Raw genomic sequence first — 16,665 nt, forward strand, 5'->3', positions numbered from 1 at the left:
ACAAAATTAAGGACGTTTGGGCAGTGGTACTGGTGATATTTGTTTATTTAAGATTTGAAGTTTCTGTTTCAGTATTTTACTATTTGTTTTAGTGATTTAGAAACTCAGGGGAAGTAGAACATATTTATTTACTTGAACATTTATTGAGTGCTTACTGTGTGTCAGTCACTGTGCCAAAGCCTGGGAAGAGAACAGTGAATAGACCATCGTGACTCCTGCTTTAATGAGTTAATGCAGCCATATGAACACTGGTGTTTCCTGTATATCTTAGGTTTTCACAAGGGAAATTGATTTGCTTTACTAGGGAAAACAGCTGTTGTATATGCCCCACAGCTCCTTTGAATGGCTTTGAGTTTGTTTTGGTGTGTTGGTTGTTTTAATAATAAAGGTAGATTGTAAAAGTAACATAAATATATACAAATAGCTGTGCTCATGGTAATGCTGGTGGTAATTAAGGAAGAAAAGCCATTATTCTGAGCAAAGACTGCATGTTGGCAAATGCTGGATCTGTTCAGTAATATTTAGGTTTTGTGTCTGTATTCTTTTAGGTATAGAAAAACATTGTTGAAAATCCTAAAGAAAAAAAATTGTTACTGCAAGTCAGACACTCTAGCCTTTTTGCATTGGACTGATTTTTACTATGTGATTTTGATAATTTAAAAAAAAAACAAAAACCTTAGGAATGAAGCTGTCATGTTATACATGAAACAGACTGTACAAAAGCAAACAATTCTCAAATTATGAGGGGTCAGGAAAATCTCCACTGACTTACAAAAATAAAGAAAATGTATGTTCTAAGAGGAGTGATTCTGGAATTGACATTTTTCTCTTAATTGCTAGTTGAGTGATCATTCTTTGCTTGCAACCAAAACAATAACTCTATTGCCTACTGTGTTGGGAGGTTAGCCACCTATCACCTATTCCAGAAGTTATCAACCTTTTGTTTTGAAACCTTTCCCCCTAGGAATAGTATTTACTGAGCGGTAAGAGACTTTAAATTATTTATTGATTTTTTTTTTCAGAGTCAAACAGATGAAATCCCTATATTGACAATAAAAGATAATTCTAAGTATGGTACGTTTGTTAATGAGGAAAAAATGCAGAATGGCCTTTCCCGAATTTTGAAGACAGGGGATAGAGTTACCTTTGGAGTGTTTGAAAGTAAATTCAGGTAAGAATTTTTAAATTGATATTAAAATGGACAGCTTTATTTTGTACCAATCAGATTCTAAAGGAAAAGGATATTTATGGATAATGAATTGGAACCAGTCTATTTAGTTCCTACTTAGGACAGTGGTGAACTTCGCACCACACGTGGTTAGTGCATTTTATTAATCATAGATAGTGAAAAGAGTGAATGAGAGTTTGAGTGGGCCCTAAGAACCTTGATGGGAGCTACTTTTGTTTGATTCTGCATAGGTCAAAGTATAATGTTAAACTTTGATCATTGTTTTTTTCTTAATTGCGACTTAAGACTTAGGAAGTGATAATTTCATAAGTTAGAAAGTTTAGTAATTTAATAAAAATTAAAATAACAGCATATGATGCGAGCTTAAAGTTTAAAGTACCATAAGTTGCCATCTCTATAACTATGATAACTTTATGAAACTTATTCTCATTTACAGAGTAGAGTATGAACCTTTGGTTGCGTGCTCTTCTTGTTTAGATGTCTCTGGGAAAACTGCTTTAAGTCAAGCTGTATTGCAACTTGGAGGACTTACTGTAAACAATTGGACAGAGGAATGTACTCATCTTGTCATGACATCAGTTAAAGTTACCATTAAAGTAAGTTGAATGCCTTGTTATTATGTTAAAGTAAGTTCTCTGAATTTAAGTTTATTCCTTTACCCACTATACACGGATGTTTTAAAAGTCACTTGCTTTAAAACTATCAGAACTGTTAGTTGTAGATTTATATATGCCAATGAACCCCCTATCTACCGTATAGGCTAGGATGGGGCAAGCAAAAGCACATTAAATTATATTTCAGATACTGATTTAGCATTTAAATGATTTATATTATCCTTTCACCAAGAAGTTATTACAGCCTATAGTTTGTGTTTTCAGTCTAAAAGCAAAGCAATTAGAGATCAACTGCCAATCTTCAAAGTTAGCAGCTCATGTCTTTCCTTCCTCCGGTCTCTGATACCATCTCATGGTTTCATGCTCTTTTCTTTAGTTCTTATTTGGCTTTAGACCCTAATCACAAAGACTTTAGGTTCTTACAGTATTACCTTAATGTATTGTCACAATCTAGAGATATGTAGATATATGTTATTTGTCAAAGCAGTGATATATTTTGGGATGTTTCAGACTTTGCATCATCTTCAGATTTGGTTAATCCAAAACTAATTGAAGAATGATTTGGGGAGGTGATTCGTCTCCTTCAGCAGGTTGACTATAGATATGTGAGATTGTTTTAGGTTAATATCTATGGTGAAAAGCAACAGTAGATTCCTTTATTCAATGATACAAAAATCCTTTAATATATAATTAATTAAATTAGAATATGTGTCTTATACCTAAATAGGTGTCATAGAGAAAGGCTTGCTGTTCAAATTGAACCTCATGTTAAACTTGGATCAAAGATTGTTTCATCTTTGTAAGTTTATGAAATTGATTTATAAATTCAACAGAGTGATTAGCCTCCTGAATAGTAATTTATGCTAATAAACCCAAATAATAGATTCATAATTCAAAATGTCCATTTATTAGTTTATAGTAGGGATGTATCTTTATAGTGACCAGAATATTTACATGTAGACTCCAACATGGTCCCCTTGAAGATACCAAGGTACCTGAGAAATGGAATAGGTAATCATGCCATTGCTTGGTGGGTATGAAATAAGAGCAAAGGCAGTTAGGTGGTCATGAAAGATATTTTACTGAGTCTGTGACAGACCTGGAAACTAGGATCCATTTACCATAGTACACAGTATTCCAGTGACTAGGATGCTAATGGCCACCCAGTCCCTGGATATTAGAGAGTACTGTATATATACCAACAAAGGCTTGCAGAGCAATACTCCTTTTTCAATATTTCTGATCAATCGTGTGCAAAAAAAATTTGTCATTATATTATTTTTTTAGTAAATTTTCCAAAAATACAGGTTAGTTTATACTTTTAAAATTGTTGAATGTTAGAACCAAAAGGTAACCTAAAGAGCATTCAGTTCAGTTTTTATTTTCTGAAGAGGAAACTGAGGCATGGAGCAATTGAATCCTTTGCCCAGGATCACATGTATTGGAGTTTACTCAGTCCAGTGTTGAATTGCACATTACTGCTTCATGCAAGAAGTCAATTATTTCATTCATATTTGAGGTTCATAACTTTCAGATTTCATTCTTGAGAGATACCCTAAATTGCTTGCTCACATTTAGGTAATTTCCCATGTTTATTAGAAGCATTCTTACCAATTCTTTAGTTGTATTATTTCCTGGAATTATGCTGAATCTTATTTTCATTGCCAGTGATGGTATATTTTAATCTGTCTCAAATTTTGTGGATACATCTTATTTGAGGCTTATAGTTTAATTCACTTGCTAGTTGAAGTTTCTTCCCCCACTCCGTCTGTATATACTTATTTTCAGCTTTTGTCCAACACTAAAGAGTTATCCCTTTATTTACTTTCTTAAAAAGACTTTATTCCATAATTAAAATCAGTTTGAAAGGCAATTAAGGTGAAAGAACTCTCATGTTTATCTCTTGTTACTGTCTTCTCTAGGGCAGACATTACATTTCCTTAATTCTAAGATGTACATTTTAATGTTTTTAAAATGGTATACATTTTTAAATTGACTTGTATTTTATGTTATGTTGTTCTGCCCTCCCCAAGCAGTTTTTAAATTAATATTGTAATTGGTAACTTCTTTTTTTTCACCTTTAATAATGATTGTTTATTGTTTATCACTACTTGCCTGTATGTTACATTTATTTGTTATTTCTACAGTCTTATTGCTATTTTAGCATATAGGCCTTTGCTTTGCAGGATTCTGACTTACATGAATTGTAGTTACCACAGTTTGTTTATTTTTAATTTTTATTTTATATTGGAGTATAGTTGATTAACAACCTTGTTAGTTTCAGGTGTACAGCAAAGTGATTCAGTTATACATACACATGTATCTATTCTTTTTCAAATTCTTTTCCCGTTTAGGTTATTACAGAATATCAAGCAGAGTCCCCTGAGCTATACAGTAGGTCCTCATTGGTTATCTATTCTAAATATAGCATTGTGTATATGTCAATCCCAAACTCCCAATCTGTCCCCCCCTGTACTGTAATTGGTAGCTTCTAATAATCAAGTGATTATACAGGGATTTTTATACTAAAACTAGGCAGTGACCAATACTGACTTCTGTTTTATAGATTGTGTCTCCTTTATAAATTTAGAGAGACAGGAGGAAAAACAGAATAGAACAGCCTCTTTGTAGTCTATAACTTAACATCTTTAAAAACGCTAGGGTATGAGTATATGTATTCACATGTTTTCTTCTTTTTAGACAATATGTGCACTCATTTGTGGGCGTCCGATTGTAAAACCAGAATATTTTACTGAATTTCTTAAAACAGTTCAGTCCAAGAAACAGCCTCCAGAAATTGAAAGGTATATTGCGTATTTTAAGTATAATAAAATATGACTTACAAAATATGATAGCACTGGTTTTATTTAGGTTAATTCCCTCTTTATTGACTATTTCAGGATGTAATGTTATAGTTCAGTATTATTAATGAAGTTTTCTTGTTAGTATGTGAAGAAAGTTTCCCAGTTCTTTGTCGATTGTTCTTATCTCTGTGAAACACATGTTACATATGTGCCAGTATTAAAAGGAAAATATTGAAGGACAGTAATAGCATAGAGGTGAAGTCAGTAGAGCACACATGCCAATGCTGGGCATCATGCATGCAGGACACCAGGAATTGTGTGGTGCAGCATCCCTGTTGTGGAGCCTCAGAGTCCTGGGCCAGAATATTAACAGCGCTGTGGCCTTGGGAATTGAGCTGATTTCTTCTAAGTGTCAGTTACCTCCTTTGAAAAATGAGACTAATACCTGTCCTGCTGAGTGTCTAAGTATTCAGTATTATTAGTATTAGTATAAGTATTATTTATCTTAACTCGTGGCATACATAAAGTCTGAGCATATTGCCTGGCATCATAATAGGTGCTTATTAAAAGAAGTGTAGCTAATTGCAATATCTGGGAAGATTCATAGTAGCTTGATTATTTATTTAATTTTTTGGATGCTCTGCTAAATTTGTGAACCACCAGACTAAAGGATCTATACACTGTATGTATTGTATTAGTAATGTTTGCAGTAATACAAGCTATGGTTGAGGAGGAAGATATTTGTGATTTTTCTTTTTAGATTGCATGGTTAAAATACTGGTGACTATAAAACGGTGGGTGTTTTTAGTCAACATAAGAACATGCTTGCCTAAAATGTATGTCAGTAGCTTATAGTCTATATGGCATAATAGATTTGAGGAAGTTTTAAAAATCTAAACTTCTATGCAAATTAAGTATTTTATTACCCAATTTAAGTTAAGTATTACCTATTCAAGCTAAGTATTTTATTACCAATTTAAAAATATTACTAGCTATTATAAGCTAATTTGCCCAGTACATATATTTTTAGGAACTATTTATACCTGATAATATGTATCTGCTTTTAAAAGTAACTGAATATCAGATTTTTCTCTTTGTTTTTAATTTTCATTTGGGAGGTTTCTTGTATTTTATAATCTGGTTAACAGAAAATATGCTTTCCTCTGGAAAGAAATCTTCAGATTTTATTTTATTTATTTTTTGGCCACACCAAGTGGCTTGCGGGATCTGAGTTCCCTGACCAGGGATTGAACCTGGGCCCTTGGCAGTGAAAATGCAGAGTCCTAACCACTAGACCACCAGGGAATTCCCGAGATTTTAAAATAGATGATTCTTAACCTTTTTTGAGTCCTAGACCCCCTGTGAGAAAATGAAAGCACTGGTCTCTCCTCTAGAAACTTCACTTACTGCCAACTTACATAGTATTTCAACAGAATTACATATTTCCCTGAAGCCTATTTATGACCCTCCCTAGAAAAGTTGATAAATCCTATAAATAATGACTCTTGTTACAGATAATAAACCATTGTTAATTCTAGATTACTTAAGAGTGGAGGGGTCTGACTTTTTACTACTGGTGATATGTTTTATGGTCTTAGAGTTTTTAGAATTAGTCATTGATTCTTGCTTATTTGTTCAGATTCTCAGGTGTATTTAACCTTGGTTTTTTGTTTTTTTTTTGTTTTTACTTTAGGTTAGGCATAGTTTTTTTCTGGCTTCAATTTGCGATTGTATTAACTTAGATGACTATAATAAAACATCGCTACTCTAAGATTGTTCACCAACTCCTAATTCAGTGTTAACCAGGAAAGACTATTACATTAGTTCATGTTTGATGATGGCAACTGATAATCAAGTTTTTAATACTATTTTAAAATACGTAGTTTTTTGCCTTAATAGATTGCTATACTTATTGGGATCCATTTTGATATGTTTGTTGAAGACTAATTTGACTCCATACTCAATTAAATAGAAAAATGATTAAATTTAAGATATTAAATAGTAGTATGATGGGTTATAAAAGGGATATGAGATAAATTGTGGTGGCTCTTCTATTACATAACTACCTGTTCTTTTAGTTCTGTAAAAGCATTATCACTAGTCCTGAATTTAAATTAGGAGGCATACTATAATATTTTTACCTAACAAAATGTTTAGTCCTTTTTGGTACAGTTATGTCTGCATCTTTGCACTGTTACCACGAAACAGAGTAAGTGAAGGGTTAAGATAGAGTACCTGATATGGTTTGTGGTACCTAATTTTCCTATACTGTTATCAAAGTACCAATGTAGATGAAGTAATTTTTAGATTACATTTAAAAGAAGTATTTAATTTTGATACTCTGTGCTCTAATAAAGGAAGTTCATTAAAATATTATATATGTCTGAATGTAAAAAAAATGATCCTCAAGAGAAAAAGGGGGTTTCCCTTTCTCAGTTTATTTTAAACAACAAGCAGCATTGTTTTTAGAAAACACTGTTGGAAGAGAGTCCTTACATCATACAAAACTTGCTGGTTATGCCAAGAATGAAAGGCCCTGACTACCCTATACCCAGGCCATTTCTCAGGGTTATGTTTGCAGTGAGAAACCTGGAGGAATGAGGTAATATCTCCTTCCCAGGACAGAGAGCAGGCCTGCTTATAGCTTGTTATAAAATGGGTGGATTCCCAAGTTCAGTGTAACACTACCCATGGTATATACCTCTCCTGTAACACAACCCATGGTATGTACCTTCTGTGTCATCCCCAGGGGACTTGGCATGGAAGGAGACCTGCTGCAAACACACTGAGGCTTGCTGCTTGCTTTGTCTCTGACCCAGGAGTCTTGTGTCTTCTGCCAGCATCCATGAAAGAGGAATAGGTTAACTTATTAGCTTGTAATAAAATCTCAGACCCAAGAGACACATTAGCATGAAACAATCTTGGTAAATGAAAGTTTAGGAAGCTTATAGAGTTGACCTTAAATAATCAATTAAAATTTAAAGCAAAGAAATTTAACACACACTAGAGATTTTTTTTCTGGAGATACAAGCTCAGATTTACAAGTTGTGGATGCCAGTGTAATTCAAACCTTTTGGAGATCACCAAAAAAAATCATGAAATCGTGAACATGTACCTTTGGTACTAATGAAATAAACAGCTATCCAGATGTTGGGCAAAGAAATATTGTGGCTTGGAATAGTTTCCACGGCCAGAATTATACATGAATTCAGAAAAATTCTGTATTTGGAAAATCTTGGGACAGAAGTGAAGATGATGTGCTCTGAGTTAGATGAAATTTATTGAACATCATGTGAAGAATTTATATAAAGTTATAAAATGTACATAGGAAAAAGTCAATATTTCTAGATTAATATTTTATAGAATTTGTGAATAATATTTACCAGTTACTACATAATAAAGCATAATTATTTTATTTGTAGCTCTTGAAGTTTCTGTGTAAGTATGCCAAAAAATGTTTTAATTTTTTCATTATAGAAGTTAGAGGTCACTTTATATTTGTGGTATTCTTGTATTCAGGCAGTGTGCCTCTAACCTAGGTCTCTGCCAAGTTAATTTACTGTTTTCCAATTTTATTACTATCTGTCAAATCACTATAGTCTCAATGATGCTTTAAAACTTCTAGAATGTAATTTTTCATAAATACTGACTTTTTAATGATGTTTTCTTCACATTTATCACTAGGCTCTCCTTTTTTGTTTTCATCCTTAATACTACTAAAGAGAGAAAGATTTTTCTACGTATATGAAATTCCAGAACATGGTCTATTATTTGTCACTGTATTATATATATCATATATGTATATATATGATATATATATATATATCATATATACGTATATGTATGACTCCAACATTTGATTCGATTCTTGATAATACGGTGGGTTTTTTTCCTTTCAAGATCAGTCTTATTGAGTATTGGGGCTCAAATTTACCAATGTTTTTAAAAGAAAACCAAAATACATTTTTCTAGTCCCAGAATTTTAATACTCACATTTGTATTGAGGGATGTTTTTACTTTCTGTCTACTTCTAATTTATTAGGTGAAATTTTTATTTCTGTTTTATACTGCCCGTTTATTTATTAAATATTTATTGAACGAGGCAAGATAGACCTGAGGATATAATGATGAGCCAAAAAGCATTACAGTTTCTGCCATCTTGGCACTTAGTAGAGGAGCCAAACATCAAAGAATCACACAAATAAAAGTTAGAGCTCTGGAAAGCTAATTGCATATCATTCTCATGGAATGTGACTTGGTATAACAAATGTTCACTCTTCATTGAACTAAACTGTAGTTAACTGTTATCTGTGGCAAAATTAAGAATGACAGTGTGAAAAACACAAAGCTGTAGATAATTTTAAAATGCTATTTTAGTTATTAGAAAGCAGTAGGAATCTCACATTTACTCAGCCATATGTATGTATTAAACATTTACATTCTATTTTTGTCTGAGACTGGCCCAATAATCTAGTGTTGTTACATTACTATGTAGACTAATTTGTAAACACCCATTTGTATATATATGAAGCCTTTTACACTAAAAGAAGTGTAACTACAGAAGAATTTTCTTGAAAGGGACGTAAGGTGTTTGATGAAGAGATATTAAAATTTTTCCTATTTATGAATTAGAATGCCTGTTAATTTTTTAGTGCTACCTATTTTCTCATTGTAGATTTAATTAATAGTTAAAATAGTTTCCACTATTCTCTGTATATGTTTAAAAGTAGAATAAACAGAATTTTAAAGTCAGTTATTTAGAAAACTGCAATAACTCCCCGGGTTTGCATTCCATTCTACCAACTAAATCTGCTCTTACCTGCAGATAACTCAGTCATTTGACATTGCAGATTCTAGGAATCACTACTTTAAAATAGACTTAAAACATCCATTAGTAATCTAGCAGATTAAAACACATGCATTTGTGGTTTAGTCAGTTATAAAAGTTGTTTTTAATTCATAAAATTTTAGTCATGACAGCTTACTGTATGAGATAATGTGTGTTTCCAAGGAGAAATCTGGGGGGTGGGAGGAGGGAAATGTAAGGAAATTAGTTCTAAAATGCTGGATGGTGACTCTTATGACCAAAACATTTTTGTCATATTGGATGTTGCTCTCTGTGGATAGTTAACTCTAGTGACTGATTGTCCAGATTCCCCCCATCCTACATTGTCCCCTCATCATCACCATTATGCTTTAGTAATTTTTTAAAAATCTTTTTTAAAGACTTAATTTTTAGAGCAGTTTTAGGTTCACAGCAAAATGGAGAGGAAAGTACAGGTTTCCTGTATTCCCACTGCTCCCACACATGCATAGCCTACCCCATTATTGATATCCCCCACCAGAGTAGAACATTTATTACAATCGATGAACCTACATTGACACATCATAATCACCCAAAGTCCATAGTTTACATTAGGATTCAGTCTTTGTATTGTACATTCTTTGGGTTTGAACAAATGTAGAATGACATATATCCATCATTATAGTATCATATGGAGTATTTTCACTGTCTAAAAACCCTCTGTACTCTACCTATTCATCCCTCCACTTCCCCAACTCCCAGCAACCACTGATCTTTTACTGTCTTCATAGCTCTGCCTTTTCCAGAATGTCATATAGTTGGAATCATAAAATATGTAGCCTTTCCAAATTGGCCTTTTTCACTTAGTAATATGCATTTAAGTTTCCTCCATGTCTTCTCATGGCTTGATAGCTCATTTCTTTTTAGCACTGAATAATATTCCGTGTTTGAATGTACCACAGTTTATTTATTCATTAACTAATGAAGGACATCTTGGTTGCTTCCAAGTTATGGCATGAGTTCATCTCCTCTGGGTAAATCCCAAGAAGCATGACTGCTTTATCATATGGTTAAGAATGTGTTTAGTTTTGTGGGAAAGTGCCAAAGTGTCCTCTAAAGTGGCTGTACCATTTTGCATTCCCACCAGCAATGAATAAAAGTACCTGTTCTTCTACATCTTCACCAGCATTTGGTGGTATCAGTGTTCTAGATTTTAGCCATTCTAATAGGTGTGTAGTGGTATCTCTTTGTTTTAATTTGCATTTCCTTGATGATATATAATATTGAGCATCTTTTCATATGCTTATTTGCTCTCTCTATTTCTTGGGAGAGGTATCTATTAAAGTCTTTGGCCCTTTTTAAAAATCAGGTTGTTTGTGTTCTTGTTGAATTTTAAGAGTTCTTTGTATATTTTTGATAACAGTCAGATGTGTCTTTTGCAAATGTTTTCTCCTGGTCTGTGGTTTGTCTTCTCATTCTCTTGATGTTATCTTTTACAGAGTGGAACTTTTTAATTTTAATGAAGTCTAGCTTATTATTTATTTATTTCATGGATGAAGCCATTGGTGTTATATTTAAAGAGTCATCTCCATATCCAAGGTCATCTAGATTTTCTCCTGTGTTACCTTGCAGGAGTTTTATAGTTTTGCATTTTATGTTTAGGTCTATGATCCATTTTGAGTTAATTTTTGTGAAGAGTGTAAGATCTGGGTCTAGATTCATTTTTTTTGCATGTGAATGTCCAGTTCCATCACCAATTGTTGAAAAGACTAAGCTCCATTGTACTGCCTTTGCTCTGTTGTAAAAGATCAGAATTGACTCTATGTGAGTTTATTTCTGGGCTCTTCATTCTCCTCCACTGATCTATTTGTCTATCTTTTTGCCAGTACCATGCTTTTTTTTTAATTAAAAATTTTTTTTTAATTTTTAAAATTTTTTGGCTGCGTTGGGTCTTTGTTGCTGTGCACAGGCTTTCTCTAGTTGCGGCAGATAGGGGCTACTCTTTGTTGCGGTGTGAGGGCTTCTCATTGCAGTGGCTTCTCTTGTCGCGGAGCACGGGCTCTAGGCACGCGGGCTTCAGTAGTCGTGGCATGTGGGCTCAGTAGTTGTGGTGCACGGGCTTAGTTGTTCCGTGGCATGTGAGATCTTCCCGGACCAGGGCTCGAACCCATGTCCTCTGCGTTGGCAGGCGGATTCTTTTTTTTTTTTTAATCTTTTATTTATTTATTTATTTTTATTTATTTTTGGCTGCTTTGGGTCTTCGTTGCTGTGCGCGGGCTTTCTCTAGTTGCAGCGAGTGAGGGCTACTCTTTGTTGCCGTGTGTGGGCTTCTCATCATGGTGGCTTCTCTTGTTGTGGAGCACGAGCTGTAGGCGCGCGGGCCTCAGTAGTTTTGGCGCACGGGCTTAGTTGTTCTGCGGCATGTGGGATCTTCCCGGACCAAGGCTCAAACCTGTGTCCCCTGCAATGGCAGGGAGATTCTTAACCACTGCGCCACCAGGGAAGTCCCACACTCTCTTGATTACTGCCGCTTTACATTAAGTCTTGGATTCTGTAGTGTTAGTACTCCAACCTTGTTCTTCTTCCTTAATATTGTGTTGGCTGTTCTGGGTCTTTTGCCTCTCCATGTAAACTTTAGAATCTGTTTGTTAACATTCACAAAATAACGTGCTGGGAGTTACTGGGATTGTGTTTAATCTATAGATGAAGTTGGGAAGAACTGACATGTTGACAGTATCGAGCCTTTCTATCCATGAACATTAATAATTTTTACTAGAAGGTAGAGAGAGAAACTAAAAGTCTGCTCAGTTATGAATAGCTGTAACAAAAGATCTGATTATATAGAAAGTTGAAACTATGAACTGAATTATCTGTTGATTTTACTTCTCTGTTTTCTTCTTTTCCCTAATCTATGGATGATTAAGATGTGTTTATAGTGTTACATTAAAGAGCTAAAAGATTGTGTTTTTAAATCTTTAGGAATTTTATTTAAACTCACAAAATGTAGGTTTTAAAATTCCCTGAGCTTCTCCAAAGAGATTTGTAACAAAACACTTATAGCAGTAGTTCATAGAATTACAATATGAACATTATTACTAATACTTACTGGTTCCTAAGCAAGCACAGCATGCTAATAGAATTTGATCTTTAATGGATGATGTTTCAACCATTTGGTTTTGGGTTTTTTTTTGGTTTGTTTTTACTTTTTTTTAAACTTTTTAATTACTTTTTCTCTCTTAACTATTTGTAATTTACATAAGTTGTTTGATTCATATATATTTAATTGTATCTCATTATGAGTCCTTAAGTCCCAGATAAAACTCTTAATTTTTTAATAATATAACGGTATTATGGAAATTAAGCCTTTCTAGTGTCTAGATTGCCATTCCATTTAAAAATCTAATGTTATACATACAGTGTAGTATATAATTAGAATGTACTTTATTTTATTTTTTATAGTTTTTACCCACCTATTGATGAACCAGTTATTGGAAGTAAAAATATTGATCTGTCAGAACGACAGGAAAGAAAACAAATCTTCAAAGGGAAAACATTTGTCTTTCTAAATGCCAAACAGGTAATGTTATAAGCTAAATTTTTGTAAAGAAAATGTTATAAACTAGGATAAATTATTACTGTTGTCAATAGTTGTTAATGCACTTCCTTTTGAGATTTTGTGTAGAAGTGTAAAGTGAAATAAAAAACTGCCCAGGCACCAGAACTTGCCCAGCGTTCATGTATATGACTATGGCATTTCTTAATATCTCTTACTTAATTGGCTTATTAATTAAGTTTATATAAATATGTACAGGGAGGAGACCAAAAACTTTGGTTTAAGTTCTAACTTGTTCGGTTAGTGAGCAGCTGTTGAATGTCTTCTGTGTGCTGAAATGACAGTTCCAGGAGTTAATGTTGCAAGTGGAAAAATCATGCAAGTTACAGTGCTGTGTGAAGAGGAGCTGTAGATGATATAAGGATTCCAGGGCTGCAGTGGTACCTGGTGAACTAGGGATTTTCTCAGAGTGGAAGCTCAGATTGTCCTCTCAGGAAGTATTATAAAATCAATTTTTCTTCAATTCTGCTTATATTTTATTTCCCAAATCAAATTCTTATAATTTTAAGAATGTATTCAAGACATTAATTATGGCTATTTCATTACTTTTTTTCTTTTTCTTTCCATTTTTAGCATAAAAAATTAAGTGCAGCAGTTGTATTTGGAGGAGGAGACGCTAGGTTGATAACAGAAGACAATGAAGAAGAAGATAGTTTCTTTTCGGCTCCTGGAACTTGTGTTGTTGATGTAGGAATAACAGATTCACAGACCTTAATTCCTGACTCTCAGAAAAAACGGATTCATTCAATTATGGATATACTCCAGAGGTACAGAATTATTCTTTATTAGTTAAAAAAAAAAAAGGGCAAGTAGGTGATTTTATAGGTAACTTTTTTTGCACTCCACATAATAATGTAAAGGTATATACAAGAATTATTGTAAAGATTTTATTGTGTATGGTACTTGGAAATTTATTGTGACTTAGTATGCTAGAAATAGAATATATTTATCCATGTCAGTTTTATCTCAATATTTATTTTCTGCTCCTTTTTTGTTACTTTAATAGAATTTGCAGAATATACCTCTCTTAATAAAGCAGTATTTGTTTTTCTCTAGAATATGTAGTTGAGAAAGTTAAAACTCAAATGTAAAATTGTTCTGAAATAGCCTCAAGCTGGAATGTATTTTTCCTTTGTTTATTACCCATCGAAAATTTGTATAAAAATTAGGCTATTATGGCTATATAGGCTGTTATGGGAAAGCAGGAAAAAAAGTATCAAGTATCCTAGAATAGTGTTTGTAGTGTGGAGGGGTGGCAGTTTGAAAGCACTAAAGCAAGGATTTTTTTCCTAGACTCTTTACTGGTGTTAATAATCTTAGCATTTCTGAAGCACAAAGTAAAAAAATCAGCCTTGGCAGTCCGTTGACTGAATTTCTATTCACCTAGTAAAAAATAGTTAGGGCTGGGACTTCACTGATGGTCCAGTGGCTAAGACTCCACGCTCCCAATGCAGGGGGCCTGGGTTCGATCCCTGTTGAGGGAACTAGATCCCACATGTTGCAACTAAAAGACCCTGCATGCTGCAACTAAAGACCCTGCATGCTGCGACTAGAAGATCCTGCACACCACAGCTAAGACCCAGCATGGCAAAATAAATAAATAAATATTTTTTAAAAATAGTTAGGGCCTAGGGTATTTATATGTCTAAAAAGTCCATAAAATAAGCTCTCCACAGTATTCATTTTTCCTGACCCAGGAGTCTTTCCGACCATGAAGATTGCTTTTTTTTAAAATGGGTTTGCCGAAGTAAAAAGTAAAATTTCAGTCATGTGTCCCATAAATATTTTGCTTAATGGAGATGTGTTAACTGCTGTGAAAAAGAAAATATTTGTGTAACAAAAATACCATCTTACTACTACAACCAAAATATACTGTGATTCTATTGTGTTTTAGGCACTGGGAATATAATGGTTAACAAGATAGCTATGGACCCTGCCACCACTGGAGCTTACTGTCTAGAGGAAAATACAGATAAAGACAAGTAAACAGATAATTACAAATGTGTATAAGAAAGCAGAATAACAGGGCAGAGGGGAGAAGTTTATTTTAAATAGAGAAGGCTTCTTTCAGGCAGTATTTTACTTAAGACCAGCTTACCAGTCTTTAAAAGCCATGCTGAACAATAGCAATAATAGCTTACTTACATAATACTATATACTGTAGCAGGTTCTGTTCTAAGAGTTCTACATATATTAAGACATTTAATCCTCATGCAATCATGTGTATTTTTACTGTTATGTTCCCCGTTGTGCAGAGAGGGCAAAAGGGGATTTGAGTAGAACACAGGGAGCAAGCAGAGGAGCCAGGATGTGAATACATGCAGTCTGGTTCCAGAATCCATGCTCTTTACCATTACATCTTGCTGCCTTGCTGGAGTGGGGGTTGCTCAGAGGCTGGTGACTTGATCATGAGATGGCATTTTGTTCTGTACTCTCTGGCTTCTGTTTTAATTTGGTCATAGAGAGAGGACAATTTTACAGTTTGAGAAAGACTATCATTTAAAATAACACCTGTCCATTTAGTCCAAGCCATTGATAGCAATTGAAGGTACAGTTATATCAAACCAGTAAAGTCAGCTATTGACTGAATTTCAGACAATAGGGCAACATTGGGATGGGTTAGTGCCATGGTACTATTGATTAGTTGTCAGAAGTGGATATAGGATATCAGTGATTAAAATTAAATATCTCTGAAAAAGATTAGAAGTCTAGGGGAACAATGTAACCCTGATTTTTGTTCTTGCTGAGATATTTTCCCAATGTCTTAGCCCATATTTGGGAACTCTTCCTGTTACTAATTTAATTATTTTCTCTTTATCCTCTCCTCCTTTGCCTTATCGTCTTCTCACCTGTTCCACAGCTTTGCATAAAATTGAATGAATCATAATCTTTGGATCATGATACACCGTCATCACTGAACTATAAATAATACACATCCATTTTGTTCACTAATTAGTTATTTTAAATAAATTTTTATTATTGTAAACTGCTACTGAGATTATCTTTGTATGTTGCCTATTGGTACTTGTGCAGGATTTTCTTTGGGATATATTACTACATTACTAGGGTTAGAACACTCAACAGTATCAAACTGTTTTCCGCTTTATACTCCCACCCACGGTATATAAGAGATTAAGTTAGATGCACGTCATTTTCAATACTAGGTATTTTCAGACTATCATTTTTGCCAATTTAATGGATATATAATCATATCTTGTGATTTTGATTTGTATTTCCCTGATCACCAGTGATGGTTAACGTTTCTTCAAAAGTTTATTAGATGTTAATTTTTCCATCTTTGTGAAATACATGCCTCTTGCCCAGTTTTCTATTGGGATAATTGTATTCTTTTTTTCTTTTAAATACAGATTTCCCCAGTTTTATGTGTTCTTGTGTGTGTAGTGTATGTGTGTGTATTTAGTTCTATATAATTTTATTACATGTGTAGGTTCATGTATTCACCATAGTCAAGATACAGAACAGTTCCATCACCACAAGAGTCCCTTGTGTTTTTCTTTTATAACCACACACCCCTCCCTACCGCCCCCTCCCTGTCCCTAAACTTTGGCAACCACTAATTTCTTCTTCATTTCTAAAATTTATTATTTAAAAAATGATATGTAAATGAAATCATACAGCAT

At 33.7% G+C, this 16,665-nt stretch overlaps 1 protein-coding gene across 5 annotated transcripts in view; it reads left to right on the plus strand.

Moving 5' to 3' along the window:
• Window positions 1-16,665, plus strand: part of NBN (nibrin) — a 45,468-nt gene that overhangs the window by 2,203 nt on the left and 26,600 nt on the right. For all 5 annotated transcript variants that reach the window (XR_002646218.3, XM_022584828.2, XM_022584830.2 and 2 more), the window contains exons 3-7: window positions 1,023-1,171; window positions 1,626-1,785; window positions 4,504-4,607; window positions 12,871-12,988; window positions 13,598-13,791. Coding sequence is in view for 4 of the 5 variants with exons in the window: in XM_022584828.2 (XP_022440536.1) it covers window positions 1,023-1,171; window positions 1,626-1,785; window positions 4,504-4,607; window positions 12,871-12,988; window positions 13,598-13,791 (725 nt within the window). In the remaining variant the exon portion in view is untranslated. The remainder of the gene's footprint in view (window positions 1-1,022; window positions 1,172-1,625; window positions 1,786-4,503; window positions 4,608-12,870; window positions 12,989-13,597; window positions 13,792-16,665) is intronic.

This window comes from Delphinapterus leucas, chromosome 17 (assembly GCF_059928025.1).
Source record: "Delphinapterus leucas isolate spDelLeu-1000000601 "Yukka" chromosome 17, BTC_Dleu_Yukka2, whole genome shotgun sequence".
Taxonomy (NCBI): Eukaryota; Metazoa; Chordata; class Mammalia; order Artiodactyla; family Monodontidae; genus Delphinapterus; species Delphinapterus leucas.